Source organism: Phytophthora ramorum (genome assembly GCF_020800215.1).
Source record: "Phytophthora ramorum isolate Pr-102 chromosome Unknown Phyram_PR-102_s0009, whole genome shotgun sequence".
NCBI classification, from domain to species: Eukaryota; Oomycota; class Peronosporomycetes; order Peronosporales; family Peronosporaceae; genus Phytophthora; species Phytophthora ramorum.
Genome location: NW_027150655.1, coordinates 1,771,829 through 1,787,347, shown reverse-complemented (window position 1 = coordinate 1,787,347; position 15,519 = coordinate 1,771,829). Strand labels below are relative to the sequence as shown.

General features: G+C 55.7%; 12 protein-coding genes across 12 annotated transcripts; 6 read left to right on the top strand and 6 right to left on the bottom strand.

Moving 5' to 3' along the window:
- Nucleotides 1–244: 244 nt before the first annotated feature.
- On the bottom strand, nt 245–2,172 carry KRP23_10269 (RNA-binding protein 39; the record flags this gene model as incomplete). The annotated part of the gene is made up of 3 exons (XM_067880698.1): nt 245–251; nt 320–1,971; nt 2,116–2,172. The coding sequence occupies 3 exons, from the start codon at nt 2,170–2,172 to the stop codon at nt 245–247; spliced, it is 1,716 nt and encodes a 571-aa protein (XP_067742099.1).
- A 162-nt stretch (nt 2,173–2,334) lies between these two features.
- Nucleotides 2,335–5,553, top strand: KRP23_10268 (Protein unc-45-like protein A; the record flags this gene model as incomplete). The annotated part of the gene is made up of 1 exon (XM_067880697.1): nt 2,335–5,553. The coding sequence occupies one exon, from the start codon at nt 2,335–2,337 to the stop codon at nt 5,551–5,553; it is 3,219 nt and encodes a 1,072-aa protein (XP_067742098.1).
- Nucleotides 5,554–5,620: 67 nt separating this feature from the next.
- Nucleotides 5,621–6,115, bottom strand: KRP23_10267 (Dynein light chain Tctex-type 1; the record flags this gene model as incomplete). The annotated part of the gene is made up of 3 exons (XM_067880696.1): nt 5,621–5,920; nt 5,996–6,037; nt 6,101–6,115. The coding sequence occupies 3 exons, from the start codon at nt 6,113–6,115 to the stop codon at nt 5,621–5,623; spliced, it is 357 nt and encodes a 118-aa protein (XP_067742097.1).
- A 230-nt stretch (nt 6,116–6,345) lies between these two features.
- On the top strand, nt 6,346–6,828 carry KRP23_10266 (SUMO-conjugating enzyme ubc9; the record flags this gene model as incomplete). Its single annotated transcript, XM_067880694.1, has 1 exon — nt 6,346–6,828. The coding sequence occupies one exon, from the start codon at nt 6,346–6,348 to the stop codon at nt 6,826–6,828; it is 483 nt and encodes a 160-aa protein (XP_067742096.1).
- Nucleotides 6,829–6,980: 152 nt separating this feature from the next.
- Nucleotides 6,981–7,791, bottom strand: KRP23_10265 (Proteasome subunit beta type-1; the record flags this gene model as incomplete). Its single annotated transcript, XM_067880693.1, has 2 exons — nt 6,981–7,070; nt 7,141–7,791. 2 exons carry the CDS (start codon nt 7,789–7,791, stop codon nt 6,981–6,983), a joined length of 741 nt encoding a protein of 246 aa, XP_067742095.1.
- Nucleotides 7,792–8,045: 254 nt separating this feature from the next.
- On the top strand, nt 8,046–8,528 carry KRP23_10264 (Mitochondrial import inner membrane translocase subunit TIM17-2; the record flags this gene model as incomplete). The annotated part of the gene is made up of 1 exon (XM_067880692.1): nt 8,046–8,528. One exon carries the CDS (start codon nt 8,046–8,048, stop codon nt 8,526–8,528), a length of 483 nt encoding a protein of 160 aa, XP_067742094.1.
- Nucleotides 8,529–9,163: 635 nt separating this feature from the next.
- Nucleotides 9,164–10,076, top strand: KRP23_10263 (putative plant SNARE 12; the record flags this gene model as incomplete). The annotated part of the gene is made up of 3 exons (XM_067880691.1): nt 9,164–9,268; nt 9,337–9,444; nt 9,525–10,076. The coding sequence occupies 3 exons, from the start codon at nt 9,164–9,166 to the stop codon at nt 10,074–10,076; spliced, it is 765 nt and encodes a 254-aa protein (XP_067742093.1).
- Nucleotides 10,077–10,189: 113 nt separating this feature from the next.
- On the bottom strand, nt 10,190–11,221 carry KRP23_10262 (Alpha-latrocrustotoxin-Lt1a; the record flags this gene model as incomplete). The annotated part of the gene is made up of 4 exons (XM_067880690.1): nt 10,190–10,612; nt 10,678–10,776; nt 10,848–10,961; nt 11,033–11,221. The coding sequence occupies 4 exons, from the start codon at nt 11,219–11,221 to the stop codon at nt 10,190–10,192; spliced, it is 825 nt and encodes a 274-aa protein (XP_067742092.1).
- A 165-nt stretch (nt 11,222–11,386) lies between these two features.
- Nucleotides 11,387–11,857, bottom strand: KRP23_10261 (uncharacterized protein; the record flags this gene model as incomplete). The annotated part of the gene is made up of 1 exon (XM_067880689.1): nt 11,387–11,857. One exon carries the CDS (start codon nt 11,855–11,857, stop codon nt 11,387–11,389), a length of 471 nt encoding a protein of 156 aa, XP_067742091.1.
- Nucleotides 11,858–12,716: 859 nt separating this feature from the next.
- On the bottom strand, nt 12,717–13,336 carry KRP23_10260 (DNA-directed RNA polymerases I, II, and III subunit rpabc3; the record flags this gene model as incomplete). Its single annotated transcript, XM_067880688.1, has 3 exons — nt 12,717–12,905; nt 12,995–13,161; nt 13,264–13,336. The coding sequence occupies 3 exons, from the start codon at nt 13,334–13,336 to the stop codon at nt 12,717–12,719; spliced, it is 429 nt and encodes a 142-aa protein (XP_067742090.1).
- Nucleotides 13,337–13,585: 249 nt separating this feature from the next.
- KRP23_10259 (Ras-related protein Rab-11B) lies at nt 13,586–14,320 on the top strand (the record flags this gene model as incomplete). The annotated part of the gene is made up of 2 exons (XM_067880687.1): nt 13,586–13,824; nt 13,903–14,320. 2 exons carry the CDS (start codon nt 13,586–13,588, stop codon nt 14,318–14,320), a joined length of 657 nt encoding a protein of 218 aa, XP_067742089.1.
- Nucleotides 14,321–14,508: 188 nt separating this feature from the next.
- On the top strand, nt 14,509–15,348 carry KRP23_10258 (uncharacterized protein; the record flags this gene model as incomplete). Its single annotated transcript, XM_067880686.1, has 4 exons — nt 14,509–14,553; nt 14,635–15,061; nt 15,126–15,170; nt 15,242–15,348. The coding sequence occupies 4 exons, from the start codon at nt 14,509–14,511 to the stop codon at nt 15,346–15,348; spliced, it is 624 nt and encodes a 207-aa protein (XP_067742088.1).
- Between the last annotated feature and the right edge of the window lie 171 nt (nt 15,349–15,519).

Sequence of the window (15,519 nt, the reverse complement as noted above, 5' to 3'; positions counted from 1 at the left end):
GTCATTTTTCGGTGGCGAGTTTCTCTCTCGCTGGTGCTGAGCCGTGCCACTACGAACAGAATGCAAGCATTAGAAGGCAGCTAACAGCATCGCCAACAATCAGGTATCTACGAGCAACTTCCTAACGAGAATACGCAACGGATCACCTGGGTATCGGCGGATTCCTCTGCTACCTGGCTACGGTTTGTCCTTTGAGTTGCAACCTAATCATCGAGTCCCTGGTCAGTTCTCGCGGCGTTTGCAGTCAGAGCCTGTGTGGATGCGCACGTGCGTTTTGGGGTGAGTAGGAAAGAAGAGTGTTGGGGAGCTCGAAGCTTACTGGGAGCTGTTGTTGCGCGCGGTCTGCACAGCGGAGCGGGCTTCGGGGAACATGCCGACGTACTCCTGCGATGACAGGTACCTAACACTAATCTGACGCTTGTTGAACCAGCGGCCATGCAGCTTCGTGGCGGCGGACACAGCACTGCCCACGTTGTCAAACAGCACGTACACCAGTCCGCCCTGCTTGTCCTTCTCCACGTACGTGTGCAGCACAGGCCCATACTGTCCACACTCTTCCTCGACATCCTGCTGGATCTCCACAGGCCAGTCGGGGTTCCCGCTCTTTTGCTCCTGGTACACATCGAACATATTCTTCACCACGAAGCAAAACGACTCAGTTCCTTCGATCTCCGTCGACGTCATCAGCGCCGTTGCCTGCTCCGCGCGCTGCGCAGCAGTAGCCGCGACACTGTTCGTGTAGTCGCCAGTGGATGATGCAGCTGGGTATCCTCCAACGCTGCCACGCATAGACGTAGGGAACAAGTTCACGTCGTTACCAGCAAGCTTTGCCATCAGTGCCGAACGTGAGTGTGCGTTCATGCTAAGTCCCGTGCCTTCATCGTCCTCGAGCTTCCATCGGCCACCTGTAGCACTGTCGTCCGCGCCACTAACACCTGCTCCAGCCATACCTCTGTTACCGCCGCCCACGGCATGCTCGTTCACAGGGCCAAGCCGCAGATAGTTTCCTGCAAGCTCCAAACCGTTGCCTTTAGACAACGCAAAGTTAGCTTCCTGTGGACTGCTGAACTGGACAAAGCTAAAGCCCTTCGAACGTCCCATTTCATCGCGGTTGATCGTCACCGATAGCACCTCACCGAACGACTGGAACACAATCCGCAGGTCGTCCTCCGTGATGTTCGTGTGGAGGTTTCCGCAATAAATACGACTGGCCGCAGACAGTGCCGACGCCGACATGCCGCCGGCACCAGAAATTGCCCCGGCAAGTCCCGCGCCAGGGGCGTCCGCCGTAAGAGGCGCATTGGTTGTCGCAGTGGCATTCATGACCGAGTCCTTCTTAGCAGCAAAATTCTTTTCCGCTTCCGACGCCTTGATCATGATCGGGAACACCTGGAAATCCGGCACCTGTCCACTCAGCAGCAACACCTTGGGCACATCTTCCAAATTCGACAGCTCCACGTACGCAAAGCCCTTGGAGCGGTTGGTAAACTTGTCTCGGATGAGCAGCACGTTCTCCACTTTGCCGGTCTTGGTGAGGAACCGCTCTAGGTCCTTCTCGCGCACCTTTTGGGTCAGTTGTCCGACAAACACCGTGCGGTGGTCACGCGTGAGCTCCATCAGTTCGCGCTGCTTGGCACGTTCGGCACGCTCCGCCGACGTGCTGCGCTCCCTCTCCACCTTGGGAACCGAGCGTGAGCGACTCTTGCTCTTCTGTTTCCTCCTGGTTGGTCGCTCCCTGCTGCGGCTGCGTCCTCTCTCTCGTCGTGAGCTGCCCCGACTGCGGCGCGGTGCCGAGCGGGAACGAGAACGTGAGCGACGAGAGCGTCGACGAGTCTTGGATCGGGATCTCGACCGGCGAGATCGACGGCGCGAGTGGCTCCGACTGCGGCTGCGCGTCCTGCTGCGGCGTCGAGAGCGCCGTGATTCCTGCTCGGGTTTATCGTCCATGTGGTCCGCTTTCTCTTGCTTGGACTGAGTAAATAATTCAATAATTACAATAAAAAAGAAAATATTAGAGATACTTCCGTTCCAAGCATATCTCGGTGAATATCCCGGGTCTACGGGCCGAAGTTGCATGGTTTGATAGACAATGATCTGCTCTAAAAGGTGCAGTACCTTGGCGGCGGCCTGGATGCCTGCCTGCAGCAGCGATTCGATGTCCTCGTCCGCCATGGGTGCGCTCGCTTTCCTGTCGCTTGAGGGGCGCAAAATCGGAGTGCAATTCATCCTCGCCCACGCGATTCAAATCCCATCATTCCGCATACCCTTACATCCATAATATCTTACGTATTCCACATGGATGTATCCATCTCATATTTTTCTCCCAAATAAACGATGGCGAGCACGATGGAGGCGCTGCGCGCCGCCGGCAACGCGTTCTTCAGCGCCAAGGACTTTCAATCCGCCGTGGACAAGTACACGGAAGGTCTGTCAGCTGCTCCGCCGTCTTCTGACGGCTCTGTCGACGAGATCAAGGCTGTGGAGGCGCAGCGCGTGCTGCTCTTGAGCAATCGCGCCGCCTGTTTACTGCAGATCCAAGACTTTACCGGCGCCGAGAAGGACTGCACACTGGCGCTGGGTCTAGAGCCAAACAACTCCAAGGCGCGCTACAGAAGAGCGCAGGCGCACATGGGGCTGGGCAACATGACGCAAGCTTTCAAGGACGTCCATTTGGTGCTGCAGTACGCGCCGAGCAACAAGGCGGCGGCTGCATTGGCCCGTAAGATCCAGGAGAGGATGAGGGAGGATGTCCATGGCGTACAGAAGGCGCTGGACACGATTGTGGCGGGAGTGCATGGGGATAATGGAGCTGCAACGGTGAAGCAGGTGGCACAAGGGCAGGAGAAGACGGTGGAGGCGCTGCAGTACCTCGAGATGAAGAGCGTGACGGAGTTGACGAGCTTGCCCGAGGAGATTGTGAAGAGAGAAGGACTGCAGGTGCTCTGGAGAGCGGCGGTGAGGCTTGTGGAGCTGGCGGAGAGTGAGGAAGAGACGGCGGTGATGGAGATCTTGTCGCACGTGGTGTCGTTGCAGTCCATTCTGGCCTCAGCATCGATGCAGCTGGCGGAGGCGACATTCGAGACGAATAATGGAGCGTTGGAGAGTCTGCTGGAGCTGCTACACATGCAGGTGGCGTTGGAGTATGAGACGAACGCCGCGGACGAATCTAAACAGATGCCCGTGAGAGGTCGGAAGGCGATTATTCGACTGTCGGCGTTCATTTTCAAGTATCTGCTGATTGCCGCCAAGTCGGACGACGATGCGTGTGTGCGTCGTGTACTAGGTGGAATGCTAGATGGGTTGCGTAGTCGTGAACGCGTACTCCAAATTGCGGCGCTTGATGGACTGCTCCACTTTATCTCTGTGCTGAGCGGCCAGACCTCGGTGGCACCGAACAAAGAGGATAGTGCTGCTCAGCAAATAAAGGCACGATTTGCGACGCTGGCTCAGGAATTGGGGATCTTCTCGCTGCTCCACACCACCGCATCCAGCGCTCTGCCTGGGCATGATTCCGGAAGCGCCTCTGCTACCGCTCCGAGCTCGGACCTGACGGCCGTTTTGTTGAGTCGGCTTCCGCTGGTCTTTACACAATGCCTGGCGCATTTTGAGGGCGATGACACGATGCTGAAGAAAATGGTGCGGGACTGGTGTGTGTCTCCTGTGCTAGCTGCCCGTCCCACCAACCGCACACAGCTTGCTCAAGGCTCTACATCTTGTCTGCTACTTTCGGCTCTCTTCCTTTCAAACGCGAAGCTTGGGCTTTGGGCTGTGCAGCAAACTGGAAATGATGGTACTGCGTTCCTCTCCCGACTGCACGAGTTCTTAACTGCATCGCGTACGTTTGACGATGAAAAGACACAGACGCGGCAATTGCAGGAAATTTGGGTCGACTGTGTTGCGAGCATTTGCGGGGTGGAACATGGTCCTGCTTGTGTCCCACCAGCCCTGAGAATCGAGATCTACCGCATGCTCCAAGCATCGCTAGACGACGAAGATGATTTGATGCTACGCGCCAGTGCTCTGAGCATTCAGGTGAAGCTTGGCATTGTGGAGAAGACGTTGGAAATGCCGTCTGCGGATGGCCAGTTTCTCATGGACAGCGTGTTCGAAGTGCTTGCTAGTGCTGAGGCTGTCGAAAGCAAGCACAGAGCAGAGGAAAAGGCAAAGCAGGACAATGACAAAACGAAGGTGCCGAGAGCTCAGTTGTTCTGGAGTGGCGTTTCTCCGAAAGAGCGTGGCATTGAGGCGTTATCGTACTTGATCACGTACACCCCCGTGAAGGATGCCTTTGTAAAACACGCAGGGGCTGTGACCAGCGTGTTCCGGGTCGAGTTTCCTAGCGCGAAGGACTCGGCGTCTGGAGGCGTTGGCTTCCGGTCGAACGTTTACTACGGCATCGGATACATTTTGCATCACGTTCTAACGTCCGAGGCTGCTATTAAGCGGAAGCAAATGGAGGGCATGGAAATGACCGCAGACCAGTACGAAGAGCTGCAGAAGGCGTTGAAGCAGAAGTCCGTTCTTGAAGACGGTGATACCCCCGAGCACGTCGTGGCACGTGTAGCTAAGCTCGCTGCATCGCGTGACGTGCTGACTACGTTGGTGCAGCTTCTGAAGTTGTCGGCTACCAAGTCGGAAAATATCATGGAAATGGCAACACTTAGCGCACTGCACGCGGCCGAAGCTCCATCGGTGCGTGGCAACCTTGTGCAATGCGGTGTCTTCCAGGCCCTGATTCCGTTAGCGCTGCACCACATCGCAGTTGCGAAGAACAAGGGAGGCAAGGCTCCGTCGCAGATTCACGGGACCAAGATCTCTAACGCTGCAGGCCAGGCACTGGCCAAGATTCTGATCAGTACGAACCCGACCTTGATCCCGTCGTCGTCGCTTTTCTCGTCGATTCGGCCGCTGCTAGACCTGTGCAAGGGCGAAACGCAGCTGCTGCAGTTCGAGGCTCTCATGGCGCTTACGAATATCGCAACCGTGTCGGAGGAGACGAAGGCGCGGATCGTGGGAGAGCCTCAGGGGCTTTCTACGCTGCAGTACCTTCAGTTCTCGGAGCATGAGCTTGTTCGTCGAGCGGCCACCGAGTCGATCTGCAATCTGCTTCCGAACGACAAGGTGATCGAGCAAGTCTTCATGAACGAAGAGAAGGTGCGCCTTTGGGTCGCGTTTGCGTCTCTGGAGGATGAAGCCGAAGACTTTGAGACGGCGCGTGCTGCTGGGGGCGCGTTGGCCATGGTGTCCCAGGCTCCGCAGGTTAGTTGGCTCCTCATGCGCCAGGGTGGACTCAAGGCTTTTGCCACCATCATCGAGCAAGGCTCCAACGTGGAAACATTGCACCGTGCGTTGTTCGCAATGCAGAATATGCTGGAGGTGCTTTTCGATGCCGCAAAGGACGAGGAGAAGGCCGAAGAGCGGATCAAGTTCATCGAGGAGGTCAAGCAGCACAGTTCCTCGCTCAAGCAGAAGCTGGCAGCTCACAGTGGGAAGGCTCAGACCAAGGATGCAGCCCAGGGTTGTCTTGCAGCCTTAAAACTGGCAATCGCCTAGCTGTAGAACGTTTGGCCGCCAATCAAGTAGAAAGAGTGTCTGGATGAATACATGTACTTCGAACCCGTCAATGCTCGAGTTTGGTAGCAGAGGGGGAGATCGCAGCACCGTAGACTGTCACGATGCAGTAGATGGTGCTGTTCTCCCACAGCACCGTGCAGTATCCGTCCATGGTTGGGTCCCAGAAGCAGGCGGCAGCCGTCGTCATCCCAGCACCAGTCTTCTGCATGATGAGGCACGTGACCGCGTACTTGAAGGGCTTGTTGAGGTTCTGCAGCCCCGTGAGTACACTCGCCACCAACGTGTTGCTCCAATCCATCACCTTCTTCCGATTGTACACTGTGTCCTTCAACGCAGACTCGATTGCCTGCAGCAAAAATCGCAAAAGTTCTGTCAGGTATGACACGAGAGGGCCCCCTGCAACGCACAGTGCTGTTGGTACCGTCTTGGCAATGGGCAGCACGTCCTCCTGCGAGAATTCACTCTGTAACTCACATCACTCATTAGCCATCAACACTCAGCGTAGCATTAACAAACAAAACAGCACCTCGTTGGTGTCCATGGTCGCTCGGTCTCGCTGATGGATACGCCTTCCGCGTCGTTTCGCGTCGTGCGTACTTATTCATCACGTAGTACCACGCAGCCCACACACTAGAATCCAGTTGTCCCATGTAATATGTCTCTTTCTCTCACCATGAACGCACCATACACGACTATTTAATCTGGACAGAGCGCTGCGTCCGCTCTGTTGAGCCATTTCTATTGACGAGTCCAAAGCGGGAACTGGAGGCGATGAGTGACGACTCGATCTCGGTGCAGCGACTGCGGCAAGAGCGCAAGAACTGGCGGCGAGACCACCCGGCGGGCTTCTGGGCGCGGCCCATCGCCAGCGACGACGGCTCGCTCAACCTCATGATGTGGCACGCCGGCATCCCGGGCAAGGCAGGCACAGATTGGGAGGGCGGTGTATTCAAGATGTCGCTGTCGTTCTCAGAGGACTACCCGAGCAAGCCGCCGCTCGTCAAGTTCACGCCACCGCTGTACCACCCTAACGTGTACCCGTCGGGCACTGTGTGTCTGAGTATCCTGAACGAGGACAAGGACTGGAAGCCCAGCGTGACCATCAAGCAGATCCTTAAGGGCGTGCAGGACCTGCTGGACCAGCCCAACATGGCCGACCCGGCGCAGCGTGAGCCGTACATGGACCTCAAGAACGACCCGGAGCTGTACAAGCGCAAGGTGCGTCAGTTGGCGCTCAAGAACCGCGAGAGTTAGAGGTTGGAGAGAGACGTGGTGGAGTCAATGACAAGGAGAGGTATACTGAGCTAAATTGTGCTAGAACCCGACGGTTTTTGTGTTGCAAAGAGGTCGGATGGTTGATACGTAGCTAGTTAGCGGGCAACGCTCCGTCATCTGCACGGCAAGCTCTAGTCCTTCTTGAGCGCGAACATCTCCCTGGTAATGCCTGAAGCCTTGATGGTCAAGATCTCCACGCTGTCGCCCGTGTAAATATCTCTCTGCAAGCAAAAAATCACATAGAAAAGGTCAGTAACTGGTTAAGTACCCCACCACGTCGTTCAAACTCACTTCTCCAGCCGTAATGAAGGCGTCCTTGATGATGTCCTTGGTCTCCTGCAGCGTGAGCTTCTTCTTAGGGTCCGAGCGGGAGTCGTGCTCCACCAGGTTGTCCAGCAGTGGGATCATCAAGTGGCCGCCAGAGCCCTGCGCCGCGCGCGTCACGCGGTCGTACGAACCGATGGCGTCGTACGTGTACACGGCTCCCTTGCCCTCCTCGTCGATGCCACCCAGGATGCAGAAGGCGTAGTACGGGAAGAAACGGCGCGAGTACAGCGTATTCATGAGTAGCTGCGACATGGCGCTCGAGCTCATGGGCGCCTCGTTGTCGTGCTGGTACATCTGCGCGCGGATGCTCAGCACGCCGCGCAGCTGGATGACGTCGTTGTGCGAGCCGGGGCAGCCCAGCACCGTCGTGGGCGTGAGCTCGTGCAGTTTACTCTCGTCGCGGCTCAGCACCGAGTAGCCTGTGCTCAGACGCGTGTCCCCCGCCACGACCACAAAATCCTCGCCTGCGATGGCCAGCACCGTGCCGCCGTTGAAGTCGTAGGGCTCCCAGTTGGCGCGCTGTTCGTGCACACCCGCAGCCTGCACATCCTTGAGCCCCAGCTTGGCGTCTCCGCTCGTGGTCCACGCCACGGCCTCCGGCATACTGCGCGACATGGTGCTCGGTCTTGGAGGTTCCTGTTTGGCTCGATCTTTGAGCGAAGATTTCTTCCCCCCGGTTGGGTCACTCAGACGGGGATTATCCCTCACTGGAGTGCCCACATACCGTGAATACTTCATTAAAATCCGGTATACCGGTTGCCCCACTGTTGTTTGGCTGTTGCTGGCCCGTGCATTCCCAAAGGAGACCGTAGCAAGGCGAGCGTCCGCTTGCTGTGCATCAAGCGACCAAGAAGCGACCTGCCGATAAGATGGAGCGCGAGCCGTGCCCCTTCCGCATCGTGGAGGACGCGGGCGGAGGTTTCGTGCTGGGCGCCGTGTTCGGCAGCGGCTGGTACACGTTCAAGGGAGCGCGCAACTCGCCGTCGGGCCAGCGCTTCCGCGGCGCCATCTACAACGCCAAGATGCGCACGCCCGTGCTGGCCGGCGGCTTCGCCGTCTGGGGACTGCTCTTCTCGAGCTTCGATTGCTCCTTCGAGGCGCTACGGCGGAAGGAAGATCCGTGGAACTCCATCCTGGCCGGTGCGGCCACCGGTGGCGCTCTAGCGGCTCGCGCTGGGCCTCGCGCCGCCGCGGGACAAGCGCTCATTGGTGGCGTGCTGCTGGCCGCCATTGAGGGTGTGAGCATCATGGTGAATGAGTGGTTCGCGCCGCAGCCCGACCAGGGCATGGCCGGTGACATGATGGGCAACCCGGAGCTGGACGAGCAGAAGCTGGCGCCGCCGTCGTTCTAAGCGGGACGGACGGTGCGGCTTGTGTTTGTTATATAGGGTGACAGTGTTGCTGCCCTCCTTAATTATAGGAAGGACCTACGCTTCCCGGGTTGATTGAACCTGGGCCGAGGATAGAGAGGAGCTGCACTTGACCTCAGCTTGAAGCGGAGTTGGGGTTAGACGAGGTGCAAGAGGAAGAATGGCGAAACGTCAAGCGGCGGTGGTGAGAAACATGAGAAACAGCGATAACCGACGCGGAGAGAGAATGGCAATGTAACCTTAGACGCTTCAGCTACGAAGTTGGAGTTTGCGTGCTACCTACAGGAAGAGGAAGTTGTTTGTTTGGTTTGTGCGAGAGCGAGGATGCAGGACAGCAATTGATTGATTGACGGTGCTCGTTCGTTATTTTGGTCGGAACCATGCAACGTTTGACAAGAAAAGCCGAAACGCAGAGCTGCATCAACTGCTGAAACGGACCTGCCGGCGAGGACAACAGGACTGGTAACTTCAGGCAACACGCTACGAGCAGCGAGCGGTTGACTGTAACTCGACACAGAAGTACCATCCGCGATTGATTCCACAGTGTAACAAGGCGCTCAATTGAAGTTGTACAACAAGTCTCATCAACGCTCGAGTAGTTTATCAAGAGCACGAACATGTCGGAGATCAGCTACTACGATGCAGACTTGAGCGATGCAATCGAGAAGCTAAACGACCTCATGGGCAAAGTGGCCAAGGCGCCGCCTGGCGTTCGACCCGAGGTACGACAAGCGACGAGACAGACAAGCTACGAATACGACACACTGATTAACACGCTGTGGATGTGTAGATGCTCGCGATGGCCGAAGTGAAGCTAAAGGAGATGGTAGAGCTCAAGAAAGGGTTTCAGTTAGCACTACGACAAGCTCCGCGAGATCAAGTCGCTGCATTTCGTGAGGTTCGTAGCCACACAGACTATTGCTGCCTTGCTAATCGCCATGGCTGAAGTTTGTCGATGATTGTCGTGCAAAACAACAGAAATTTGAGGAGCACTGCGCCCGCGTTGAAGAGCTTTCCAGCGAATTCCGCTGGGCTAAAGCTGAGCAAGAACGCAATGGGCTGTTTGGCGATCGTCCGGCGGCAAGTGCGGCGGGGGCTCGGAACACAAATGGTCTGGGCAATAAGGACTTGCTCGATAAAACGGTGGACATCCAATCGAAGACAGAGCAAAGTCTCATGAGCACAGCAAAAATGGTCGAGCAGTCAAAAGATGTCGCGGCAGCCACGGCGGAAGTGCTGCGCGGTCAGCGTGAGCATATTGTTGAGATCACAGACGCCGTCATGGGCATCGAGGACAGTTTGCAGCGTGCTGACAAGCTCATCCGCTCCTTCGCGCGGCGAATGGCCACAGACAGAGTCATTCTGCTCTTTACGTTCCTTGTCATAGTTGGAATCGCCGGCATCGTAGGCTACAAGTCTATGAACCCCAACGACACCACCTTCTACGTTCCAGACGAAGTCACTCCACCTGACCCGACAGTGCTCTACAACACTACGGTTGCTGCTATCAACAGTACACTTAGCTCGTGAGAGTAAACGCCCACAACAGACTCAGCAAAGCGAGACATCGTTCAAACCTCCCGCGTGAATCAAGTTTAATTGCGAACTCGAACCGCTTCTCACCGTGGCAACCTTTATCAGTTTTAGGAGCTCTCGTCGGACCCAGAATCGTCGTCATCGTCCGATCCCGACTCTTCTTCGTCGGAGTCGTCCCCACTTGAGCTGCTTTCCTCCTCCTCAGAGCCCTCTGAATCTCCTCCCTTTTCGGACTCGACATGCAGGAATTCTTTGAGCTGGTACAAGCTCTGTAGTTTGGCTCGATGGCCTGCTTTCTGGATATGCATGGCATCCAGCGTCTTGTTATCGAGTCCACCAGTGCCCAGGAGGAAGTTAGCATCCTCGAAACCCTCACCGAAGAATGTATGTGCGTATTCCACTAGCCCAATGCTCGCCAACCAGCTAGAAAGTTGTGCTCGGCCAGCAGCACGGGTTGCATGGTCCACCAGAAAAGCATGCATATCACAGAGCTCAAGCTCTGCCGCCAGCTCGACTGGCGTCGTCCCATTCTGGTCAAACCGAGGAGATTTATGAGTATCTCAATGCAGTTCCAGACATAGCACTACTGGCATACCTTAGTCTCAAGCTGCTGGATGTCGTCGTGGTTCAGCAAAAGCTTCACTATTGTGCGATTGCCTTGCAGGGTCGCCAAGTGCAGTGGGCTGCACCCCACCTGTCGTCCACAAACCATTTCAGCGTGTTACTGTGTGAACCGTCAAAATCGACAAGATCTATAGCACGCACTAGGTTGTCGGCGGCATTCACTTTGGAAGAAGGCGACGCTGCAAGCAAAAGCTTGACAATTGCTTCATGCTCAAAGCGCACAGCGATATGTAGTGGCGAGTACGCGTACTTCGTCTGAAAGCACAAGCCAGCAAGGAGGTCAACCATAATCACCACAGTATCTACTAACTACGAATACGACCTACGTTGCCCAGCGCATTAACTGCCTCCGAGTTCGCAGCAATTAGTTCCGACACCAACTCAGCATCTCCCAGCGCACACGCATACTGCAGCGGCGTCCACGTGACAACATCACGCGGTGACCCGGCCTCCAACCGACCACAGTTCACTTCTTCTACAGTCACGCCCAAATCCTCCAGCCGCGTCAGCATCATGATACAATTTACTGAGAGGCACCTCAAGCGTCGCCAGCCAAAGAAACCCGCCACGAAGTGAAAAATCAAAATGCCTTGCAAAGCTAATTGCTATCCTATACTAATGAGAACGATGGGTCTTTTCCTCTTCAACAGCCAGCGAATATATATACTGCATCTGTAAATCTAGTAGAATGGCCAGGACTTGGTCAGGATGAGCGTCACCGAGGTGGCGACTACGATCACGAGCAGCACTGCGATGGGCTCTGGCGGCTTGTACAGCTCGCGGAAGCGCAGGTTTTCGTTGCGCCCGAGCATGCGGCGCTTTCGGCGCATGGCAGCGATGAATTTGTCCCCGAGCGTCTTCCGCGTCTCATCTTTGAAGGTAAAACGTGCTCTCATCTCCGCCTGCTCCTGCATGAACGCCGCGTAGGTTGCCGCCTCATCCAGGTCGCCCATCAGGTCGTCACCTTCGTCGTCACTGGGGTCGACGTGGTCGTAGTCCGTTCCCAGCAACGCGGCGTCGCTAGCAGACCGCGACTTCACGGGGCTGCCTCTGCGGTACGCATGCGCATATACACCATTGTCTTCCGAGCTTTCCAGTGCGCTGGTCTTGCCGCGAGGGGTCGGCGCAGCGTACGGAGCTGCTCGCTGCATTGCGCTCTGCGTCCCTTGAAGCCAAATCGCTAACTACCTAACGATGTGATAACGGTTACAGTTCGTGTCGCATAAAACTGCGATTCATCATACTGGGGATTACGGTACTGATATTGCATGTGGTGCACACCAGGAGACCTTGTGCGGCTGCTCTCCTCACACCTGGAACGGACGAGCATCAAGAACACCAGAATGCCGAGCGCCAAGTGGGAGATCGCGCGCATTGGCGTGTACATCACCAGTGCGTGGTTGGCTATCAATGGCGGGAAGAGGTAGAGTACTAATTATTGTATTGCTCTTGTTGTTGTGCAGTCCCGATCGTCGCCACGTGCATCTACGCGCAGCCGGACTGCATCAACTTCATCATCAGCAGGGTGAGTCGGTGTTTGACACCTTACAATGGAGACAAGGAGTTCTGACTTGCGGATGTGGTGGCAGTGGAGATACATTCAGTACCCGCCGCAGGCTGTGACTCGCGAGGAGTACTACAAAAAGATGCGCGAGGTGGCGAACGAGAAGTAGGTGGTTAGTGTCCGAGTCGGCGATCAACTGACAGGCTGACAGGCTGAGCTGCTAGTGCTGGTGCTGTGAACTCGCTGTCTGTGACACTAGCGTGCAGGAAATCAACCCCCTTAACATAAAAGGCAAAGAAAACGAAAAGCATGCTGTATTTGTCGCTAGAGTGGCGACGTGGCGTCGATTGACACGGCATGGCAGCTCTTGCTGCATGTCATTCTCTGCCCAGTCACGCGCCGTCTATATCCTGCTCCTCTTAAGCTGTCGGTGTCTGCCAATCTGTTCGCTGTCATCTCAGGTGCGACTGGTGATAGCATCGTTGCAGCCTCCCCACACTCTTCGTTTACTGTTTCCGAAGCAGACAGTAGATCCGTGTGTCGTTGTGAATCATGTGCAGATGGCGCTGTTCGCCACGCAGACACATGAGCAGGCCGCCGAAGCTGGCGTAGATGGCCACCATATTGCCGCCTTCATGGTCGTATTGGAACACCTTGCCGTACATTCCGTAGTCGTAGCGGTCCAGCAGCGTCGGCTGCGGCATAATAAAAAAAAAACAGCACAAATAACAACAAGGTCAACCCATTGCCAGCTCAACAGCCAGCCAAATCCACTGCTGCGCACCTTGCCCGACTGGTTGAAAGTGCCGTCGTCCGGCTTGCCCTCCAGGTCCAGCGTGCTGACGAGCGCCAGCGTAAACTTCTCGTTCTGGCGCAAGCGGTAGACCTCCGAGTTGACGTCCAGCGTCAGCTCCAGCTCGTACGACACGCCCTTGCACACGACGCGGGTCACTGTATCAGTCAGAGTCAGCGTCAGTTGGTCGTAACTTCTCTCTCAGAGCAGCTACAAGCACGGGGAAAGCACCAACATACGCAATGTATCAGTCTACGTACCCTTGTCGAACTTCTTGCCGTCCGGGTTCAGCTGCCGCACCTCGAAGATATCCTCAAACAACTCGGTAGCCATGGTCCTTTTCAATCGATTCACAAAATGGCGGCCTGCCAGCCAAACACAAAACAGAATCGTACTTAAATCGATACCCACAGTGAGCGGGTACAGTGTACCAGTACATTGATGTCGTACTTACCTTCACATCATACGGTACACTGGCTTAACCGCCGGGCTGTAACGACACGGCGAGCCAGAAGAAGAGATATTCCGGCGAGCTTTGCTGTAAGAAACCCCTGCGAGCGAAGCAGCACAGGAGCAGCAGCCATGGCGTCGCCGCGCGAGGACGAGTATGACTACCTGTTCAAGATCGTGCTGATCGGAGACTCGGGCGTGGGCAAGTCCAACCTGCTGTCCCGCTTCACGCGCAACGAGTTCAACCTCGAGTCCAAGAGCACCATCGGCGTCGAGTTCGCCACCAAGTCCATCGTGGCCGAGGGCAAGACCATCAAGGCGCAGATTTGGGACACAGCGGGACAGGAGCGATATAGAGCCATCACCAGCGCGTACGCCAGCTACTGAGTGCCCCTCCGCTTTGGCAGTAGACTAATGAGGAATTGTGAATTGTGTGTCGATGGTGACAGATACTACCGCGGCGCAGTAGGTGCGCTGCTGGTGTACGACATTACCAAGCACGGAACCTTTGAGAACGTGGAGCGCTGGCTGAAGGAGCTTCGGGACCACGCGGATGCCAACACGGTCATCATGTTGGTGGGCAACAAGAGCGACCTGCGCCATCTGCGCGCGGTGAGCACCGAGGAGGCCATGGCGTTCGCGGAGAAGAACAATCTGGCGTTCATCGAGACGTCGGCACTGGAAGCCACGGGCGTTGACACGGCGTTCCAGCGCATCCTGACGGAAATCTACAAGCTCATGAGTCGTAAAACCATTCAGGCCGAGGAGAACGCGACGGCCAGCTTGCCCACGGGCAACAGTATCGCCATCACGGCCGACAACACGACCGAGAGCCAAAAGAAGAAGAAGAAGAGCGGGTGCTGCTAGGCAATACGATGGAAGAGAGCGAAGGAGAACCCCCATGCACTTCAATGCAATCGAGTTTTAGCTTACCACGTCTGACGCATTGTCTTTATCAACGACGCGACGACCACCTTTTACACCGTGTTCTGATATTCGAACCTAACTTGATACGCATTTAGCATTACCGTGTTATTGACCACTTTCGCAAACCGATGGCCAACAAGAGGAAGCGCAGCCGCGTGCAGGCCACCAGCGCTGTACGTCCGTCGCCAGCGGCATTTACGTAGATAACAACCTCGTTCTAACTACTGTACGCACGTTTGTGCTATTTTCTACAGGCAGATGCAAAGCCTACAGTGGTGCAGTCCGAAGCGAGGCCCAAAAAGAAGAAAGCCCTGTTCTCCAAGACGCTGACGACCGACAGCGCCAAGTCTGCAGCTCCAGTTGATGCGAAACCAAAGGCTCAAAATCAGGAGAGGCCGGTGAAGGTGGTGGATGATATCGCTCCTGTTGATGGTGCAAAGAAGAAGAAAAAGAAGAAAAGCAAAAGTTCTGGAGCTGCTACGACTGTTGCTGCAACGGGCAAAAAGGCAACGAAGGCCAAGTCAAGTGAAATTGACGACTTGTTTGCGTCGCTGAAGACCGAAAAGCAAAAGAAGAGCATCGCCGAGGAACAGCAGAAGCTCGCGAAGAAAGAGGAGGAGCGCCACGAGAAGAAGGAGAAAGAGCGACTGCAGCAGCAGATCAAGAAGCTGGAGGCGCAGAGTACGTTGCTGCAATTGAGTGGGCTGCGTAGTGTGAAGGCGTCTAACTCTCTGGTTTATTATAGACACGAACTCCACTGCCGGGGGTCTCAACCCGGACCCGCGACCTGGTACGTCCATTATTGCTACTTCTCCATTTTTGCAGTGACTTCCTCGCTAACATTTTTATAACTATGTGCAGTGCGCTACGACGAAGATGGACTGGCCATTTACACGGAGTCCTCGCTGCAGATAGGCAAGGGCGGCGACACCAAGGACTGCCCGTTCGACTGCTGGTGCTGCTTTTAGAGCACACGACCTGAATAAACAGTTCACATTTTAGACCAGGTGACTAGATGAATTCTGATGAACATTGGTGGACGCGTGAGGTGGCTTTGGATCTGAAATTATCCAAATTCTTGAGACGGACTAAGGAGCAAGTGTTCGGTAAAGTGAACCCGCTGCCGGAGATGGAGACTT